Source organism: Osmia lignaria, chromosome 2, assembly GCF_051020975.1.
Source record: "Osmia lignaria lignaria isolate PbOS001 chromosome 2, iyOsmLign1, whole genome shotgun sequence".
Classification (NCBI taxonomy): Eukaryota; Metazoa; Arthropoda; class Insecta; order Hymenoptera; family Megachilidae; genus Osmia; species Osmia lignaria.
Genome location: NC_135033.1, coordinates 7,634,096 through 7,653,264, shown reverse-complemented (window position 1 = coordinate 7,653,264; position 19,169 = coordinate 7,634,096). Strand labels below are relative to the sequence as shown.

The following is a 19,169-nucleotide window of genomic DNA, read 5'->3' as shown; positions in this document are numbered from 1 at the left end:
ATCTATTTTTACTTAACACTGTTCGATTATTTAGCGTGTTAACTAAATGTCTTATCGTTTAAATTGCAGTTTCGGCCAAACATAAAGAAACAAAACAATATTACACATTGTACAATACACTTGATGATACGAAACTTTATTTAAGCAAAGAGTTATCGTTGTTAAATTCCATTCAAGATAATTATAATGAGTGAGTAATTCGTGAACTTGGTATTTGTTATTTAATGATAAAACATTTTCGATATATTTTTTTGTTTTTATCAGAGCAATGGCATCAGCAAGTGGCAAGGAACAATTTCTTAAACAGTTCGAAGCGATCGTTGGAGGCGTAAAGCGCAATAAGGCGAAGGTAAGAAACATTTCTTTTTCATCAATATATTTTATAAGAATCTTTATTTTCTACGTACATCAACATAGAGTAACATTCAAAGATTGAAATGCATTTCGTTGAGAATATATGAATGTTAATAATTATATTAGTTTTTATAGTCTGATAAGGGGATTATGTTTTATGTAGGTGGAAAAACGATGCGCGGACGAGAAAAATAGAAGAGATGCTCTTAGCCGGCAATTGGTCACGCTGGTAGAGCAACAACGTAAATACGTTGCTGCGGTCAGGCAACTTACTATTGAATGTCGTAAAAATGAGGCCTTGCTCGCTCAACTACGTGGTCCGTAAATATATATATATATATCATTTCCGTTTAGCTGAAAAAAAGAATGTAACGAATCCTCGTATTTTTGCTTTGATTACTTCCATCAAAGTACATTAACGCGCAATATTAAAATATGTTAAAGGAATGGATGCATCATCCGAGCGGAGTAATTGCGCTCAACGTTAAGAGCAAGACTGCGAGGAACAAGCGAGCTAGCGGTAGTTTCTATTTATATTTGCCCTGTACATATGTATAAGTGGGTAATATATATCAAATATTTCTTGTTTTTTTAGATACATATTCGCGAGGATGAGATGGTTTTATGAAATTAAAGAATGTGATATGACATGGTACTGCCCCTTCCTCCCTGTTTGTTGTAATATTTCTATCAGAATATCGCATAAACTTATTGAATGGTGTGGTTTTTCATTTATCTTATACATTTTTCATGCATATATTAATTTTTTTGCGAAGACGCACTTTTGATTTTTGACAGATCTACAACTGATATTAATGTATGACATTACAAAAACATGTTCAAATGTTGTACGCGTGATTAATGCGACAACCGCAGCTGCATACATGATTTAAAATAGGACCTAAACTACCGAAGTCACATGATACTCGCGTGAGTCGTACAACATAGGTAAAACATGCATAATATATGCACACCTTCGGGCAGCAATTTTAGATTGATAATAGATTGCTATTTGCCGCCTGTCCGTTTTCCCTTTCACGCTCGACGAGTCCGCGTCTTCCTGGTTGCACCGTCAGAGCCCTCTTCGTTCGTTACTTTATATTGAACTATCGCCATTGTTCCTCTCACAGACAGGGGCTTATGTGTTCATGTGTCTTTTTGTCTTTCCGTGGATCTATCGTGACCATTATCAGTATACGTTGATCAGTGATTTTTTTTTTTTGTAGCGTACTTTAGGATGTAGTCAGACCTAGCGCGACGTTTAGTAACGACAAGTAATATGACAATCGCATTGGGTGGAAAAACTGTCTATTAGACTCTGTTCCTTTCAAATTAAAGGAACATGTGCTATCTCTAAGGTGGCTTTTAATGTGATTCATATGAAAGTATTGCGTGTAAAATGGCAAAAGACGAAGGAGATGACCTCTTGCCGGATAAGGACGCAGCGAAGGGATTTTATGCGAAATATGAACCCAAAGAAATCCTTGGAAGGTTCGTCGTGATATTTAAAGAAAAAGAACATAGCGTACTATTTTTATTGGTTCGAAGAATATGCTTCTATGATAGATATGTTCATGTTTATATTATTAGATCTTTGGGTATTGCAATCACAATAAAACGAATAGAGGAATTCATAGTCTCACACATACAAAAACTAACCTGTGCAATTATATAATTTAATGAAATTAAGTATTTGATAGTTTGTTATATATTAATGAAATAAAATTTGAAAAATAACAAAGGGTAACTTAACATGAAACACAAAGAAAGTACCTACGTATGAATAAACAGCCAACAATACGTATTGTATTTCGTCGCTGTTTACAAATGGTATATTTTAAATGATTCGTAAATTTAAAGCTATTTGACTTGGCTGAGAAAATTATTAATTCTATAATTATAGAAAATTCAAATTTCAAATTTCAAATTAATATTTATCACGAATTAAATGATTCTTTAACATTTACAGAGGAATATCTTCCACTGTTAGAAGATGTATAGAAAAAGAAACAGGTATAGAATATGCAGCTAAAATCATAGATATTAGTAATGAAACTAATGAGGATGGACATACTATGAAAGATGCTACATTACAAGAAGTACATATTCTACGTAGAGTAGCTGGTCATCCTTATATTAGTAAGTCTTATAATAGATTTTTTTATGCAGAAACATTTATCTGCTTAATTTTGTGCATAAAAATATGTTATAATTATTCCAAGTGTAATAAGTGTTTCCTATTTTTCAGTTGAACTACATGATGTCTTTGAGTCCAGTACATTCATATTTTTAATATTTGAAATTTGTAAGAATGGAGAATTGTTTGACTACCTCACATCTGTTGTTACTCTTTCTGAGAAAAAGACAAGATATATCATGAGACAAGTTTTTGAGGGAGTTCAACATGTACATAATCAAGGAATAGTACACAGAGATTTGAAACCAGAGAATATATTACTTGATGATAATTTAAATGTAAAAATAACTGACTTTGGGTTTGCTAGAATGTTGAAAACAGGAGATAAATTATATGGTTTGTAATCATTTTACAGAAGCAGTCATGTATTACATATTAAATCACAATTATTTTTACCATTCTTTAATAGATCTTTGTGGTACTCCGGGGTATTTGGCACCAGAAGTACTTAAATGCAATATGTTTGAAAATGCAGAAGGCTATGGTCATGAAGTTGATGTGTAAGTTAATAAATTTTCTGTATATGTGTACATTAGTACAGCATTGGAAGACAAAAAATTAGCTGTGCTGATAACAAACAAATATTATACCATGTTTTTAGATGGGCCTGTGGAGTAATTATGTTTACATTATTAGTTGGTTGTCCCCCTTTTTGGCATAGAAAACAGATGGTCATGCTTAGGAATATTATGGAGGGAAAATACTCATTTACGTCACCAGAGTGGGCAGACATAACAGGTAATTATTATTGTGAAGATAGGAAAATACTAATTTTCAAAGTATAATTGCCTCGAAAGTTGATCGTGGCTCCGGACCGATAGTGGGCAGCTTTCAACAGGCCTCAAGCAGTAGCACCAAATTATGTCCGCGTATTACATTTGTATATTTTAGATACTTAACTCCAGAAGCTCATCCATGAAACTTGTTCTAAGAACTGGTGAGGATAGCAGCGGTCAACTTTCGCAGCACTTCTATGCACGAAATGAATGTATGCTTAATTAATATAACGCATGCCTTAATATGCATCATTTTCAGAGTTTTGTTTGTAATTCTTTTTCAGTGTCAAATACTGTATTTTATCAAATAACTATTGCCTTAGACATATAATTTTTCTTTCTTTTACTTTATGTATAATTAAAGTTCTTACACCCGCTACATCATAATAAACGAATATAACAGTTTCCAAAACAATTAATACTAGTTGAATAGCAAAACTTTTGTAAAATGTCCCAACCTGTGCAAGACACAGACCTAAAATTTTAGGTGGAATTTATCATTGAATATTAGTGATGCACAAGCATGAAATAAAACCCACGGTAATATCAGAAAAATATTGTCATCTTGAACATTCATCTATCAAAGATATAGCATCTTGATGTGAGCTGCTTCATAGAGGGAAAATATATTGAAGGTAAGAGTTGCCATTAACAAATCTTCGAACGTGATGTGCATTCTTCTAACTAAATAGGGTATCATAACGTATATGTTTCTTTTTGTATGTTATAAATTTTTCATTCTAAATGAAAATATTCCGCATAAATTCCTAAATGTTTACGAATATTTATAACATTTAGCTTTTTAATTGTATTTTCAGAGGCCCCTAAAGATCTGATAAGAAAGCTACTAGTTGTTGATCCCAAGAAAAGGATTAGTATTAAAGATGCTCTGGAGCATTCGTTTTTCCATACTGTGGTAAGTGCTTTAGTTAATAATTTTAAAATTATATTTACAGATAGAAGCAAAAGTAAAATAGCACATGACTGAAACATTTATCACTTTATGTAATTTAAAAAGGAACTGTACCATATTTATTATAATTTTATGTTTTTTATTTGTTTGCTTTATATGTTTACTTTTTTATGTTTACAATAAAACATTCTGGCTTTTGTAAAATATCGAATGTTATTTTTCACACTTTTGTTTAATATCGATTTAAGAAAATGTACATTACTAATCTGGAAATGGTTTGACATAAAAGAAAGAAGGAAGGAGGTGAAGCAGATCTTAATATCGTGATAATTGAAAAATTGTTGGAATTGCAGCTGTGGGATCAAGACATCGCTCCTCTAAAACGTTCTCTATCAACTAATTCGCGACGTCTGAGTAGGATTTCTCAGTTAGCTTTGGTAAATTATTTTTATTTTTATTTTTATTTTTTATTTTTATTTATCATTAAATGTGAGTTCCAGTTTTTATATAAAATATGTAACAATTAACATTTTGATCTTTAATAACGTTTTAAATTAATCAGGTATATGTACATTTTGTTTCATGTTTTTATTTTGTATTTTTATTATTCTACATCAATATTATTATCTAAGGTTTAAAAATTGTATATAATATTTTAAAAAATGACTGCATGAGTAATACATAAAAGTGATATATTAATATGATGCATGTTATTGTACAGAATTAACATACAAGTTTAATGTTTCAAGCTTCATATTTTACATATTAACTTATTCCTCATTGGTCTGGTGCTTCTGTGTAAACTTTGCAAAATTATTTGTGAAAATTCGTCACATAAAAAATATGAAAATGACTTTAATTCTGTACATTCTGATCTACTATCATTATTCGTGTCGTTTTCGTTTTACTGTATACATTCTCTTTGCCATATTTAATAGCACTGTGCAGAAACTGTGTAGCAAAAATATAAGATTTTGTATTGTATTTAAATATTTTACGAGTTTTTATCTGATGTTATACTTTCAGGAATTGAAAGCAAAATCGTTTGACGCAAGGAAACGATTCCAATTAGCAATCATTTGTGTTCGCGCAGCAGTACGTATTAAACGACTTCATATAACACCTGAGCCACTTTCAACTCAAGTGGCATCTACTGATCCTTACCGGATAAAAATTTTACGGAAGGTATTATTCAGTTTTTCATGATTTATTAACAATATAAGATTCAGGTATATAATATGGATTAAATCATTTTATAAATTAATAACCAAGTAGCGCATAATTTTATTTGCAGGTCATTGATGGTTGTGCGTTCAGAGTTTATGGTCATTGGGTGAAGAAAGGCGAAGGACAAAATCGAGCTGCTCTATTTGAAAACACGCCAAAGACGGAACTCAAGCATCTTTATGTTAGTAATTTGAGCAGATAACCAATGCTTTTCTAAAGCATTATCTAGCTAAATTGTTAATTCTTATATTAGTTACATTTACAGTATCTAAGAAAAATATCCAGTACGAAAAGATGAAAAAATAACTTATAAAAAAAAAGAGTGATACGTATATAGTACTCTTTTTGGGTTTGATTATTACATGAATAATTGTTTAAACTTTTTTTTTCTAGCAATTATAAAGTATTCTTACATTTTTTGTCATCGGATTTTTGCGATATCACGTGGTGAATCTTGAAATATATTCATTGTTTTATACGTTGTTGAAGACAAGCATTGATTAGATCATTTAGTTTATAAATTTGTTGCCAAGTTGAGGGGGTTTTAACGTAGTCTAATTTATTGTTTTGAAACATAGTGATGCTCAATAAACGTAAGTTACATCCACTATTAAAAAAAAGTTCTAAACTGTGAACAAGTTTTTTTTTTATTAATATGCTATAAATCATTAGCATCGCACCCTTGGAGTGTACTTTGTGTCTAGATAAAGTATTATATCAAAACAGTTTGTAAAACTATTTAAAATTCGTAATGTGTTTCTTTACAGTATTTTGCGCTCTTTTCATAGCACAATATAAGAAATAACTTATTTTCAGAATAATTTAATAAGTTTAACAACTTTTGCATGTGCTAAATAAGAAAATAAGACTTACAACAAGTATATACGAAATATAGATGCTGGTGCTCCTCGTACGTACAAACATAACGCGCTATGACCTAAATGTAGGAAATTTTTCGGTTCCATGACTTTTATGTTTGTACGTTTGTATAAAATATTCTCGCTAGTGTAAATAAAAGTCATATAATTTATTACAAATCAGCAACACATAAGAAGTTTGTACTAATCTTTATTACAATATATTCTTGATATTTTGCCACCTCCGATTAATATTATTGGTACAAAGCTGAAATTAAATAATCAATAATAAGTGTAATGAGAAAAGGTCTAGTGTAATCCAGAAATCATATAATTTTTACGAAATTTATCAAGAATATATGTATAGTACAAAATTTTAAAAACTTTATAGAAAAATTCAACGTATTAAGTACGTGAAATTATAAATTTATTAAAATTTGTATTGTTGAAGTAATGTATTCCATAGTAATATTGTTTACTAAGTTCTGTATGTAGATTGTAGTATACGTTTTATGCAAATTCTAGTCATATTTTGTACTGCTGAATTTGTTTTAGATTATAAAATATGAAAAAAAAGCAAATGTACGAAGTTCATTTTTCTTAAAATAATAAAATAATTGTTACATGCTTTCGAATAATTTGAAACAACTTAAAATAAATCAAACTTAATGCAGTGTTTAAACGGTTTTAGAAAGTAATTAACACATGTAAATGTTTTAATCAATCCCTTTATAAACAGTATACAGATTTTGTGCACACATACACGTATACATACATAAAATATTTTTGTCATTTCCCTGTAGAAAAATGATATTTACTTTTTACAATAAAGCTAAATTTTATTGTCAGCTGCAAAGTATTTATATTTTGTATACTTTTAATAAATTTCAATTTATGTTAAGTGCACACAAGGTTGTATATTCCATAAATGTCCGTGTGTAATTTTTACTAATGTGTTATTTATGGTACTTGTATACATAGCGATAATCTACTGTTAAAAGAGAATTATTTTATTTTGAATTTTAGTTATTCAACCTGTGTTATTCAAGTTTTAAATTTAATTTGCATTTTTTTTGTCTATTATTCATCTTTTGATGAAAATACATTATAAATACATACAAATTTAATAATTTTCTTATAGTTTTGTAATAGCAAAACCAACGTCCCATTTATTTTTTAAATTAAGGTAAACTAAATAAAAATAATTAGTTTTCGAAAAAGTGACGGGACGTAGTTTTGGCGCGCGCGCAAAAGTAAACAATGAAATGTATGGTTGTATATCCGTAGAAGTGGCAACAGCGTACAGCTCCCGATCCATGTGACAGAGAAGGAACGTGACAAAAGGTGGCAGAGGGTGACGCCGCCGAGATCGGAGTGAGTGTTTGCCCGGGCGAGCCGGGTGTCGGGTGTGCTGTGTACGATTGTCGCGATATTCGTCCGTTCTGGCGTCCACCGGAAGGTAAGCCTACGCGCAAATGATATTGGTTGGCTTCGAAATCTTAATTTAATACGTTTTTCATAATGGTACGAAAGAAAACTTAAGAAAATCGCGAAAAAAGTGTACCAACTAACGAGCAATATACAGCAGCTCGACACTTCTCTTACACGCCCAGCGGAGTGCTGCGTCACATGGGCTGCGTTCATTGGTCGATACAGCCAGGTGACGTCATGAACCGCGCTCTGATTGGTCTATACCTCGGGGCCTAGACACGTGAATCGTGGCCAAGCAAGCATGGCTGTTGATGCGCAGTGGTTAGCACTTGTAAAATGTTTCTGCCACGCGCTAGATCGATCAGGTTATAACCGTCGTGTACTGTGAAACGTCGTGAGATCGTCCGCTGTTAAAAAATTTACGAGTGGTTCGTGATTTTCTGCATGTGTTGGGTGTTTGACAGCGAAAATATCGCAGAAATTCTTGCAAGAAATTGATTTCTACCGTGGAAGTGGGTTTTCAGCGTGTTTTCATTGTGACCGGGATACAATCGTGGCATACGTGTAAGTTTCTGATTATTTTCTATGCATTTGTCGCGTCACCACGCCCGTTTAAAAGTCTTCAGAGAACATTATCTCGTCAGGACTGTCGCCTATTTAATTAACATGTGTATAGGTGGTTGCGTGGCGTGTTTTCCGTGCCATAATAGACCCAACCAATCGCACGGTACTTCAGCTGATGACGTCACATTATCGCGACCTCCTATTGGCCAACGATGCGTGCGTCGCCCGTCTAACGTGTGTGTCGCTTTGTCAGTTTAAGGAGCTCGTTCCGTGTACAGTACGATTCTTGACTTTTCGTACTCTTCCAGCCTCTCTTTTTACCAACTTGTCTCAGTGCATCGTTCTTCCTTCCTATTTTTGCATGGTTGCGCGTACCACGGAATGCGATTGTGTCCGACTCGTGATTGTGGTACGCTTTCGCGATTACGTTGCCCGGGATATATCTACTTTTCAAATCAGCGGCGGAACCTCGTTTCTCTGCTTCGCCTTTCCCGCCTCTGTCTCGTCAACCTTTTTTCTTCGCTTACTGATTTCTCGGACACAGCGCAGACGATTTTCTATCCGCTGTACACGCTTGTATTTGCGAATACGCTCTTGCGCGTACGAACGCCACGTAACGACTCTCGTTCCTGTTTTCGATAATATATTACGAGAACAGTCAAACTAATCCGACTCACCTAAATGCGGCGATGCCTTATAAAGCTGTATATTATTTTGTATTCCTATGAACTGTTTAATTACTTCAAACGTAACAATTACCAATATAAAATAATATTTCATTACTTTTAATTTAAACACATTTTTATGCCTTTTGAAATTATTTTTTCAGTTTTAAATAATTTTGCATATCCTTATAAACTTTAATTTCAGTGTTTTTATTTATATTATAAAAATAAGTTGTTTACAATAATTAAACAATATTGGAAGAATATCTGTAAACATGTTGATTTATTTTATTAATTTACTGTCAAGTAAATTAAACATTTAGACAATTCGTCTTAAAAACATATAATATTAAGTACGCATCCGTCGAAATTTCTTTTTTGAATTCATTTACAAATCTACTCACAACAGGAGATAGGTCTTTCACAAATATTAGGATATGTTCCATGAAGAAAATTGGTTGGTTTTGCGGTTTACTTTCTTTTTTGACTGTTAGATTGTTTCCAGTAATCAGAACTCAAGATGCGTGCTAATGCTCTGCGCTCCAGGAAAGCGCACGTTGCGCTTGCGCATCTCCTACGTGTGGTATTACGAAGACGGTACGTGGAAGGGGATCAAGCTTCCCGCGCGACTGCGTTACGTCACGCGTACGTCACGTGACGTATACTCAAACACCGGTCGTGTCCGTACCGTCTGCAGTTCTGTTCGGGCAAGCTAATATTGTCGGACAACAAAGTTTTAAACAATTCGAAGAACAATCATGTAATCAGTTCGTTGTTAAATAATCCAAAGGCAAACGAGAGAATGCGACATGTATAAATTTTCCACGGTAACGAAATTTATGCATCCCGTGACGTAGATTAGTATTATACCATATTCGGTATCTGTCCTATTTCTTTATAGTGCACCCAGTGTTTTTCATTCAATATAATCCAGGATTCATAAAATCAGTGCAATTATTTACACGATTACGACCTTTTCTCTCGCGTTTGCCAAGGTCGACAAATTAAGAACTGACGGTTACTCCGTTCCCCCCACTCTCTCGTCGACATCGACACCGTGGTCTGGTGCATTTTCAGTATAACAGAATCGTTCGTTCTTTTTTTTTGTTCGTACACAGATTGCCACCCGCGGCTGGCAGCAGCAGAAAAAGAGGAGGGTTGAGACACGAGAACGGACTCTCGACTTCTTCGTCCTCGCCAGCCGGCGACGGGAATCGACGGTCCGATCGCAGAGTCTCAATCTCCCGAAGGATCTTAAAGAGGAACAAAGTTCGTCGTGGAGCGAGTCGGCAACGTCAGGATGAGCCTGGAAACGTTGCTGGAAGCAGCGTGGTTCGTCGAGCAGCAGGAGAAAAAGAGGGAGCGCCTTGCAAGCAGCTCTTCCTCCTCCTCCGATTATCCGCTCGCTGTCGCTCCCCACTCCAACCATCACAACTCCAACGAGCCACGTGGTGAGTACCACGCGCCACTTTTCGACGATCGTTCACGATACGTATGAGTAATATAGAATGGCACAACGCGTCAGATTGCGTTTTCAAAATCTTCCATCAGCTTGATGCTTGTCCAGTGTACAGACGAATGACGTTCTTAACACGTTGAATGCCGCGAGGGTCATCGGTGTCTGGCACCGTAAATTTAATATAATCAAATAACCGAAATAAAAATAATTTGACGAAAATTCTAAAGTAGCATCAATATTACGTTAGTAAGTGTAAATTGAAAAATGGAAGTATAGAATACTAAATAATTATAATTACAGAGTGCTGTACCAATTTACGCTATATCAGAATTCATTAGAAAAAATCAAGCAATTTAAGTTTTGGTATAGGACTGTATCTTGCGTTTATTTGATCTTCAGAAATTATTATAAAATCAATTATTACTGGATAATCAATTATTTAAAAAAAAGTTTTGTTGCGACGTGTGAAATGAGAAACACTGCAGTGTACATGCGAATAGCACGCGATGACCCACGCGTTCACCGCCTCCAAATTAGGTATGATTTCCCTCGCAACAGTGATTCTCAGACACGTTGGCGGTCTTTTATGAGACGCATAGTGGAAAGTTCCATGAAATGTCCAGTCTGTGCACAATGTGCACCAATTTTTTGTATTCTATTTCAATTTATCGATCCGCTATAATAAAAGGTCGTGTTTGAATTGGTTTTTCTTGATCACCGTATAGTACTTAGCAAGATAACGAAGGCGCGTTAGAGAAAACTCCTTGACACGATAATAATCGAAAAACAAATCGATCGATCCCACAGAGGAGATTGTCGTTGTGTTCCTTTGATTCCCGCGTTTTCCCAGGTCAATGACTCAACCGGCCGATCCTGTAAAGCGAGTCTTAACACACACGAAAGAGTTCGTGAACACGAAACGCAATGACTGCACGCTACTATGCCATCGGTCTCTTTCTCTAAGATTACATTAACTTTTCTAATCAAATGATTTCTGTGATAATTTTTTCTTTTTAAATTTGATTACGCTGCCCCAGGGTGAGCAGACTTAACTTTTCAATTTTCCGCTTTCCAATTGACAAACACGGAGGGTCTCTGTTCGAATGATTTTCTCGGTAATCGAGGTATATCTCGGATCGTTCCATCACAAATTGATTAAACGTTATCTAGTCTCGTCGAAGTCGAAGGTTTCGTTCGCGGTAACATCGGTTTGTGAAAGTGTATCGCGATCGACAAGCCGCAACGCGAAGTGTTTACAACTTTCAAGGAGATAGAAGGTTGAAAAGTCAAGAAAAGGTAAAAGTGGAGGGGATAGGAGAGCGAACGATTTAGTAGTTGACCGTATGCATCGAATTTCCCCTTTGGTCGTCGATCCGACGTGAAGCAGCCATCAGTAACGTGCACGTACAGTCGCGTGCAACGTTGGCTTCCCGCGGTTAAGGGGAAATGTAGAGGAAGGCGTCCCACTCCTTGTTTGACTCGCTTGTATTCTTTTAAGAGCGAGGCTAGGAGAGGTTAGCCTTCTCCCACCGCGCGCCCAACTCCAGAGACAGGGGACGAGTGGTGGGGGATCGTTCTCCTTAGTTCCCCTCCACCAAGGGAAACCTATGTTGCACATGGGTGTACAAGGGCCACTAAGTACGTATAAAAGCGAAGAGACAGTAAAGGATGGCGGAAGTTAGGCTTAAATAGAAGCATGTAGAAAGATTAAAGTGCGTTTCCATTGTAAATAGTTTATGATCAATATATAAATTGATATTTAGAAGGACCAAACTGCCCTCCTTGGTTAAAATATCCAACAATGTCGATCACAGGATTGTTATAAAAAGTTTTTAAGGATTGTTCATGAACTATTTGTTGGTGAATACGCACCTTTAGGTCACAGCGGAGAACGGAGGATTAGAGCGGCGGTGGGGGGTGGGGACAATATCGCTTTTGGAGGGGTAACGATGGTGACCGTGGTGCTACGGTGACGATGGTAGGAACGAACCTGGATACTATAAGGTAGTGGGGAATCAGAGGACCCCCGGTCACTGACTCTAGAAACTACGACAGCTTTTGTGCTTCATTCACGAGCGCGCCACCTACTCGTGCGCGAGCGTTATGTTTGCCAGCGCGTTCTCTTCCTATCTCTCTTTGTCTTGGTAATCTCTCTGTATCCTTTGTAACCGAGCGTCTCTCCCTCTCTCTCTTCCACTCGGTGAACCACCTCCTTTGTCTCTTCGCTAGTGTCGTTTACTCTCGTTATTTCCCTCGTAGGCTTTTTCCATCATTATCACGCACGCATCTGATTTGTCCCGCGACTCGTTCCGATCAGTACAGCAATTTTCGTGTGGTGGTGCACTGCACACGGTACACAGAACCAGCCAGTGGACAGTGGCATCATTGCCCATGGTGGGAGCGAGGGGGAACGGCAGGGTGGCGAGGGAGGGAGGCGCGTAGGTAACACGCGAGGTGCATTGTACGTTCGCGGAAGGAAGGTAGGCAACAAAAAAATACATACGATACAGGTCAGATCGATCTTCCCGTTTCGTGGGTTCGTGCGCGTCGATGCGCGGCCGAACGATTGTGTCAGGTGGGCTGGAAAACGCGTATCCGATGCGGATTAAATTTGCACGCCACTTTTAAATAGGCTTCACTGTAATTCACATGACTGGCAAATGCAAGAGATGTAAGCAGCGTCGATTTTCAAAGGGAGATCTGAGGGAAGCTGCTGAAAATTAGATTTTGTTCGACATAGAACAAAAATTGTCGAGATTTATTCTATAGATAGGGAATAGGAGTACAATTATTTTTCCGTTGGACAATTTTCCCTGTAGGTCTTGATGAAACCTTAAAGGAAGGTGAATATACACGTATCGAGAGATCGATCGTCCGTTTTCACGGTCACGCACGTCTATGCGCACGGTTCAAATGCGACACGAGGTGGTAAAGGTGTCTACCTGATATGCTTCGATTTTGTCCCCACAGTTTAATCTTTTCATCGGTGACGCTATCAGGGAAACCTTTGTTATTTAATGGATTAAAACAAACTGATCAAAACCACGTACGTTAATTTCCGCAGGATGTCATTGAAATAAAAATATGTGAAAAATATGCTTGAATTTGTGAGAAGCAAGTTGGAGTAGATCAGTAGAACTTTAAAGTGGAAAACTCGGTACTGGTTTCGTACACAAACTCGATCGTAATACGGATGATTTAAACGTAATTCGCTCCCTATCTCCGCGCATCCGGTCTGTTACCGCGTTGCGCGTGCTCGCTGGCACGGCGGTGCGTGATATAACAGGCAATGCGCGTTAAACGATAATTTAAGTCCGTCTATCGTGTACTTAAATGATGCTTTACAATTCACCTTTACAACTTCATAACATGCGCGTGTTTCGCCTGATGCGAGTAATTGAAGCGCATAAATCCGACCAAAAAAGGCTTATCTAGATGCGCGTTCGACCGATTTAATTTTCCTCTACGTACGCATAATTGATTTACACACAATGACATTTTTACGTATTTTTATTTTTAACCTGTTTTCCGGACCCTCGGTGGTTGATTTGTTATTCATGTTTTTGTTTTCTGTTTTTTTTCCTGATAGGAATAAATATTACGCAACCGTGCGTACATTAGTTATTTAGAGTACGTGATTTATGCAAAATTTATTTTTAATTTTTCAACCGTATTTCCTTTCGCACGCGACAATACTTTCATGCAGCTTTTACCGTACGCTACAGTCCATTGGCATTGAAACCGGTGTCGCATTGCTTGACTATTCCAGAAGTCTAGGTGTGCGATCGACCGCTACCATAGCTAAACCACTCCTACCTACACAGCATCAGTCCGTTTGCTGTGTGTTCCTCTATAGCTGTCGTAGGGGCGCTCGTTACCCACTCGTCGTTACTGCCGACACATTCGTCACACCGGTCAAATCCGTGCAGATTAACTGTCTCCATATACGAGAGTACCGACGGGGTTGGGAGGGGAGAGGAACGTAGAGGACGAAAGTACGATAGGTGGATCATGCGAAGGAAAGTAGGCGACCGTTGCAAGGTGAATTTTTTCTTTTTTCTTTTTTTTTTTTTTTTTTTTCCAAACGACGTGCGGTCACGTTATGGCTCACCCACTGGAAAACAACACGAGCGAGACAAAGTAAAATTGTTTCTGACGTTGGATCGAATAGATTAGGGCGAAATAAAGTAGGTTAGATTAGAACGGGGTAAATCGGAACGGAGTAAAACGGACCAGAACGCAATGCACTCTATCAGCAGAGGAGCACGCGGGCAAATGAGTTGCCCTAGTGCGCATGCGCCTTGTCCCCGGTAAATCCCCCACCAAGCGTGTCCGGCCGCGTGGCGTCCTGATCAATTGCGACGTTGCCGCGTCCTCCGCTGACCCGGAGTGGGAGGGAGCGAGAGAGATAAAACGAGACGGTGCTCCCTGGCGTTTTCATCTACCCCCCCACCATCGTTCCTCCGCTCACCCTGCCGACCTAGGGGAATACCCGCTCTCCCTCCCCGCCGTTGTAGCACGTGGAGACGCGCCTCTTTCAATTTTTCATACCTTATCGACCTGTGGATTCAACCATCTCTACGTAGCGAGATACGCTGAAGAAGATTCAGAAAAGGGTCAGGAGTAGGGACGATAAAAGTGCAATGGAACGATGACGTGTTGCGCTTCGCTGCCTCCGACTCTAGTCACCGCTTTCCTGATCGCTCCGCGTTGTCGCGTTTATCGGTGACATTGTACCCGAGAGAAAGCAGGGAAATGAGAAATGTTCTTTTAAATTTGGAAAAGGAATTAAAATAAAATTTTATTGATTTTTTAAAATCCCAACTAACGTTTATTTGTCTTTAATGTTTCAGGTGCAAAATTAAAAAGGGAACGTACAGAGCAAGATGACTTATTTTGTGAAGAAAAGTTGCTCATTATTGACGGTAAGTACCTTACGAACAATACATTCGATGTTCTTTTTAAAAGTATTTATTGAAAGAGGCGCTAATGTGTTTTTAACTAGTAAATCCAGGGCTACCAATAACTGTTTTTTCCACAGTTAAACGATGTATGTATTCGTGATTTCATATAGAACATGCGTATGTTGTTTTAACCAACCAATCGATTGTCCTCCCAATTACGATGGTCATGCATAATTCACCGAGTAGGAAAGATTTCTAACGTGTCGTCTATCGACGGCAGTCAGCTTCTTTACGTGACGAGTCACCGTATCGCTGTTAATTAAATGCGTCGTGTCGAGGAGTACGGAAAAAAGTACGGAAACTTCTCTATTTCTCTATTATCGTCGAGCGTGCCGAGAGGCGAAGGATTCTCATTTGCTCCGATTACGTTTCGAAACTCGCACGCTATTTCGCGGCGATCGTTTCGAGTTTCAATGCGTCGCAGAGAGAGAGAGAGAGAGAAGTTAGATCAGGATAGACGGTGATCGGTCGGAGAAGGATAGAGCGTCGCGGGTGACTGGAGGCAACTCTCGCGTGAACGGAGATGTCACGGAAAGCGGCGTCGGAGGATCGAGAGGGGAGAGATTGGTCGGCGTCGCTGCTGCCGCCGTCGCCACTGGCGGCGTGCACGGCTCGTTGTAGTGGGGTAAAGGGAACCGGGGATCGTCATCCTCAGGTTGGAGGCGGTGGCACTTACGTTTAGGCTTCAGTCGGCACCCGCGATTCACGCGGTACTGAGTTTTCTTCGTTTATCGAATCGTCCGCGGGTACGATCGGTACCAGTGATCGCCCCCCCCCCATCGATCGACCAACATCCCAATTAATCCGATCGATGAAAGCTTCGAAATCAATCCCAATCGATATCGACGTTTACTTACCGATCCAATCATATTTATTTCACTCGTCATCGGTAAAGTTTCGCACGAAAAGGTAACGAGTCTACGGAGTCGAACCGGCTGTTAGATACTGCGCGTAAAAGGTCGCTGGTCGAGGTTGCACGTCGCGCGCTGCAGACAACTCCGATGCCCGAGAGGCCGCATTATCAGTAACGATTACACAAGTGAGATTCGTCGAACGAAGAAAGGAGCTCGCGTAACGATCTAGGATAGTGTATAAGGATCTATTAAACGAACGTTCGGGAACATTTTTACCCGCTGTCACGGAAAGAATCAGCGAGTATCGTTATCTGATCGGAGATCGTCGAAAGGGAAATCGATTCCGTTCCGCTACGCTGTTCCACCCGAGACGTCGAACGACCAGTCGTATGCAGGAATTCAATCTATGAACTATGAAACTTTGAGCCGAACTTTCATGACGGTATCCAATTAAGGATTTCGATATCGAAAGCTGTCCCATGTCAAAGGGCGAAAACGTGGCTAGTCTGGACGGTCGGCAGAGAGGATCGTTCGATCGGTCGGGAAATACACGCACAGTCGAGAGTGTTTCGAAAGTTCTGATTTTTTCCAGCCGTATTAAACGTCGACCTCGTCGTATTCGCTCGTCGCAACCGCTTCCCCTCTCTGTGAAACTGTGACGCAGCCCTCTCTCTTTTCCACGCGCTTCACATTCCCGGTCGTTTCCACTTCTTTTTCGACTGGCTGTTCGACGCGTCCTGGACGACAGTTTTATCATCGGTCGCGCGAGGCTATGCGCTCGACGCCGGTCACCGTATGACGTGTCTGTCCAACCTGAACAGATATACCCCCAGGAAAAATCGCGATCGGTCCTTTTAAGAGGTACCTACCGATCTGGAGTTACAGAATAGGAAATTAGCGAGAGGAGAGCAAATGGATATAGAAACTGTTCCTTGGATCTGTTGAGAGGTGTGCGTCGGCGTATGTGCGTTTCTATGCGAAACGACTAGTGCGAACGCGTGCCCCGTATTTTTTTTCTTTTCTCTTGCACACGCGTGTGTTGTATGTCAGATAGCAACGGGTGTATCGAGACTCATCGGGAACATGGGTGTTTTGTTGGTCGCGGATGGCACGACGCCGATCCAGCCTCATATGAATTTGAACACGGTTAAAGCTGCGGGAGCGCAGCACGCGATCAACGTCGTTAACGAGACGAACAACAACGTTGACGGGCTCCGAGACGCGAATAACCTGATGCCGACGCAGGTCGTCGGTATAATCGACGTGGTCGTCAACGACGAACCGGTACGCAGCTGGATGCCGCCCCCGCCCAAGAAAAAATGGATACGGCATTATCTGCTCGGTGAGATAATCTTCTCCTATAATTCTTTTCGCCTGCGCCCGCCAGTCACCTTACGTCTTTGGACTTTGAGTCGCCGCGCCGTCGCAACATTGGCGGAAAAAGTATCCTATCGAATCGTACACACGATAATGAATGATATTACTAGAAGTATCGATTCGAAGGAGCATCGATGTTTACTCTAACGGATCCTAGTAATATTTTATTAATAAGAAACTATGCTCCGAAATCTTGGGACAACACCGGCGGCGGATTGGGACTTAAATTTGTAGCGAGAGATTCTTGTAACGAATTTTAATTAATTAGGTCCCAAATTCCTACTCTTCTATCAGAAATTTTCCAGAACTTCCAATGGCTACTTTGCATCTGGACACTATAGTAGGTCTTAATTTTATCTAGGAGTTAGGAGATGATAGGAATTGTAATAAGAGTAAAGGAAGAACTGCATTTTCTTTTTCCAAATGTTATCTCTATTCAACCCTTTTTATATTTATTTAACTTTTAGACTCTTGGAGATATCGCTTTAAGTATCTTGTACGACATAGCTCCGAGTGATAACCTGAGACCCAAGAGCCAAATTTGAGTCATCTCTGATTATAGTAATATACGAAGTAATAAAAGGGTTAAATGTCGTGCTCTTGTCTGGATGCATATTTCCGTGGAGGGTTAACGATGCCTATTTGAAGCGACCGTGTATATCTCGTAGTCGGATTTCCTATTTCGTCTTCCTAACGAATGTCCACTTGTCTGCCCGTTATCTTGCAGCACGTGGTTGCTCGACTTCGTATCGTGACCGTGACACTGCACTTAACCATCGACTGCTGGTAATAATTCTATGTGCAATGGTACTTTTCAATACCAGCCGAGCTACTTACGTGGATCTACTTGTTTGTGGAATACAGGCAATTATTTCAATTTGAATGTCATTGAAAACAATGTCTGAAGTATACTTAAAAATTGTAGATACTTAGCAAAATAATAAAGACGTTAAGGTAGTCTTATACTCAAAAAGGGCGATTTGTCATTAAAGCAAAGAGGGAATATACCTTATGTATTGTACTTTTTATCGATCACACCATCTTGACTAGGAAACGTGTGTACACCTTTCGTGCAAAGCTTCTACGTTTAACCGGTGACGTTAAAGCGACGAGCATGCAATGCTTACCGATTAACAAGAAATAGGTACACACGTATGCTAAGGCCTCGAAGAAACGTAGTATCTTAACACCTTTGCTGCGATGTTTGTTGTGTAATAATCGCAAATCAATCGCTCAAATTTGATAAATTACTTCTTACTTATTTCCATACTATTAACGAACATTTTTATTGTATCATTCTACGATCTCAATTAGTGTTCTTTCAAACCTCATCAAGCATCAAATTTGAAATTGTAACATAAACGTTTGTTTCGTGATACTTTCATGTCATCAAACTCGTCAGACTTCGTTTGTCTCCAAATTGACAATTCTAATATTTTCATAGCTAATTCTAGGATTCTTGTTAAGATAATCGTGGCTCTTATCAACTCCCACGCAGCAGCCACTAGGCACCAGTAAATTCACTATGAAT

The 19,169-nt window shown here is 38.6% G+C and overlaps 3 protein-coding genes across 17 annotated transcripts in view; all 3 read left to right on the top strand.

The window, feature by feature from the left end:
* fidipidine (coiled-coil domain-containing protein 93) overlaps window positions 1–1,819 on the top strand; it is a 45,088-nt gene extending 43,269 nt beyond the window's left edge. For 2 of the 6 annotated variants that reach the window (XM_076692360.1, XM_034330389.2), the window contains exons 11-15: window positions 70–190; window positions 265–349; window positions 518–671; window positions 799–874; window positions 950–1,819. In XM_076692360.1, coding sequence (XP_076548475.1) covers window positions 70–190; window positions 265–349; window positions 518–671; window positions 799–842 — 404 coding nt within the window. In that variant the 3' untranslated portion in view covers window positions 843–874; window positions 950–1,819. The remainder of the gene's footprint in view (window positions 1–69; window positions 191–264; window positions 350–517; window positions 672–798; window positions 875–949) is intronic. The other 4 variants (XR_013063489.1, XR_013063488.1, XR_013063487.1 and 1 more) reach the window with 4 other exon arrangements.
* PhKgamma (phosphorylase kinase gamma) lies at window positions 1,704–7,172 on the top strand. 3 transcript variants are annotated; one of them, XM_034330398.2, is made up of 9 exons: window positions 1,704–1,845; window positions 2,324–2,493; window positions 2,603–2,887; window positions 2,961–3,051; window positions 3,153–3,289; window positions 4,146–4,243; window positions 4,594–4,677; window positions 5,267–5,425; window positions 5,535–7,172. In XM_034330398.2, exons 1-9 carry the CDS (start codon window positions 1,754–1,756, stop codon window positions 5,667–5,669), a joined length of 1,251 nt encoding a protein of 416 aa, XP_034186289.1. In that variant the 5' UTR covers window positions 1,704–1,753; the 3' UTR covers window positions 5,670–7,172. The 3 variants fall into 3 exon arrangements, with proteins under 3 accessions (XP_034186289.1, XP_034186290.1, XP_034186291.1); XM_034330400.2 differs by lacking the exon at window positions 1,704–1,845 and adding an exon at window positions 1,858–2,184; XM_034330399.2 differs by lacking the exon at window positions 4,594–4,677.
* A 425-nt stretch (window positions 7,173–7,597) lies between these two features.
* The window catches only part of LOC117607109 (uncharacterized), a 29,522-nt gene continuing 17,950 nt past the window's right edge, over window positions 7,598–19,169 (top strand). The window contains exons 1-3 of one of the 8 annotated variants that reach the window (XM_034330384.2): window positions 7,602–7,783; window positions 10,103–10,435; window positions 15,297–15,368. In XM_034330384.2, coding sequence (XP_034186275.1) covers window positions 10,285–10,435; window positions 15,297–15,368 — 223 coding nt within the window. In that variant the 5' untranslated portion in view covers window positions 7,602–7,783; window positions 10,103–10,284. The other 7 variants (XM_034330382.2, XM_034330386.2, XM_034330385.2 and 4 more) reach the window with 7 other exon arrangements.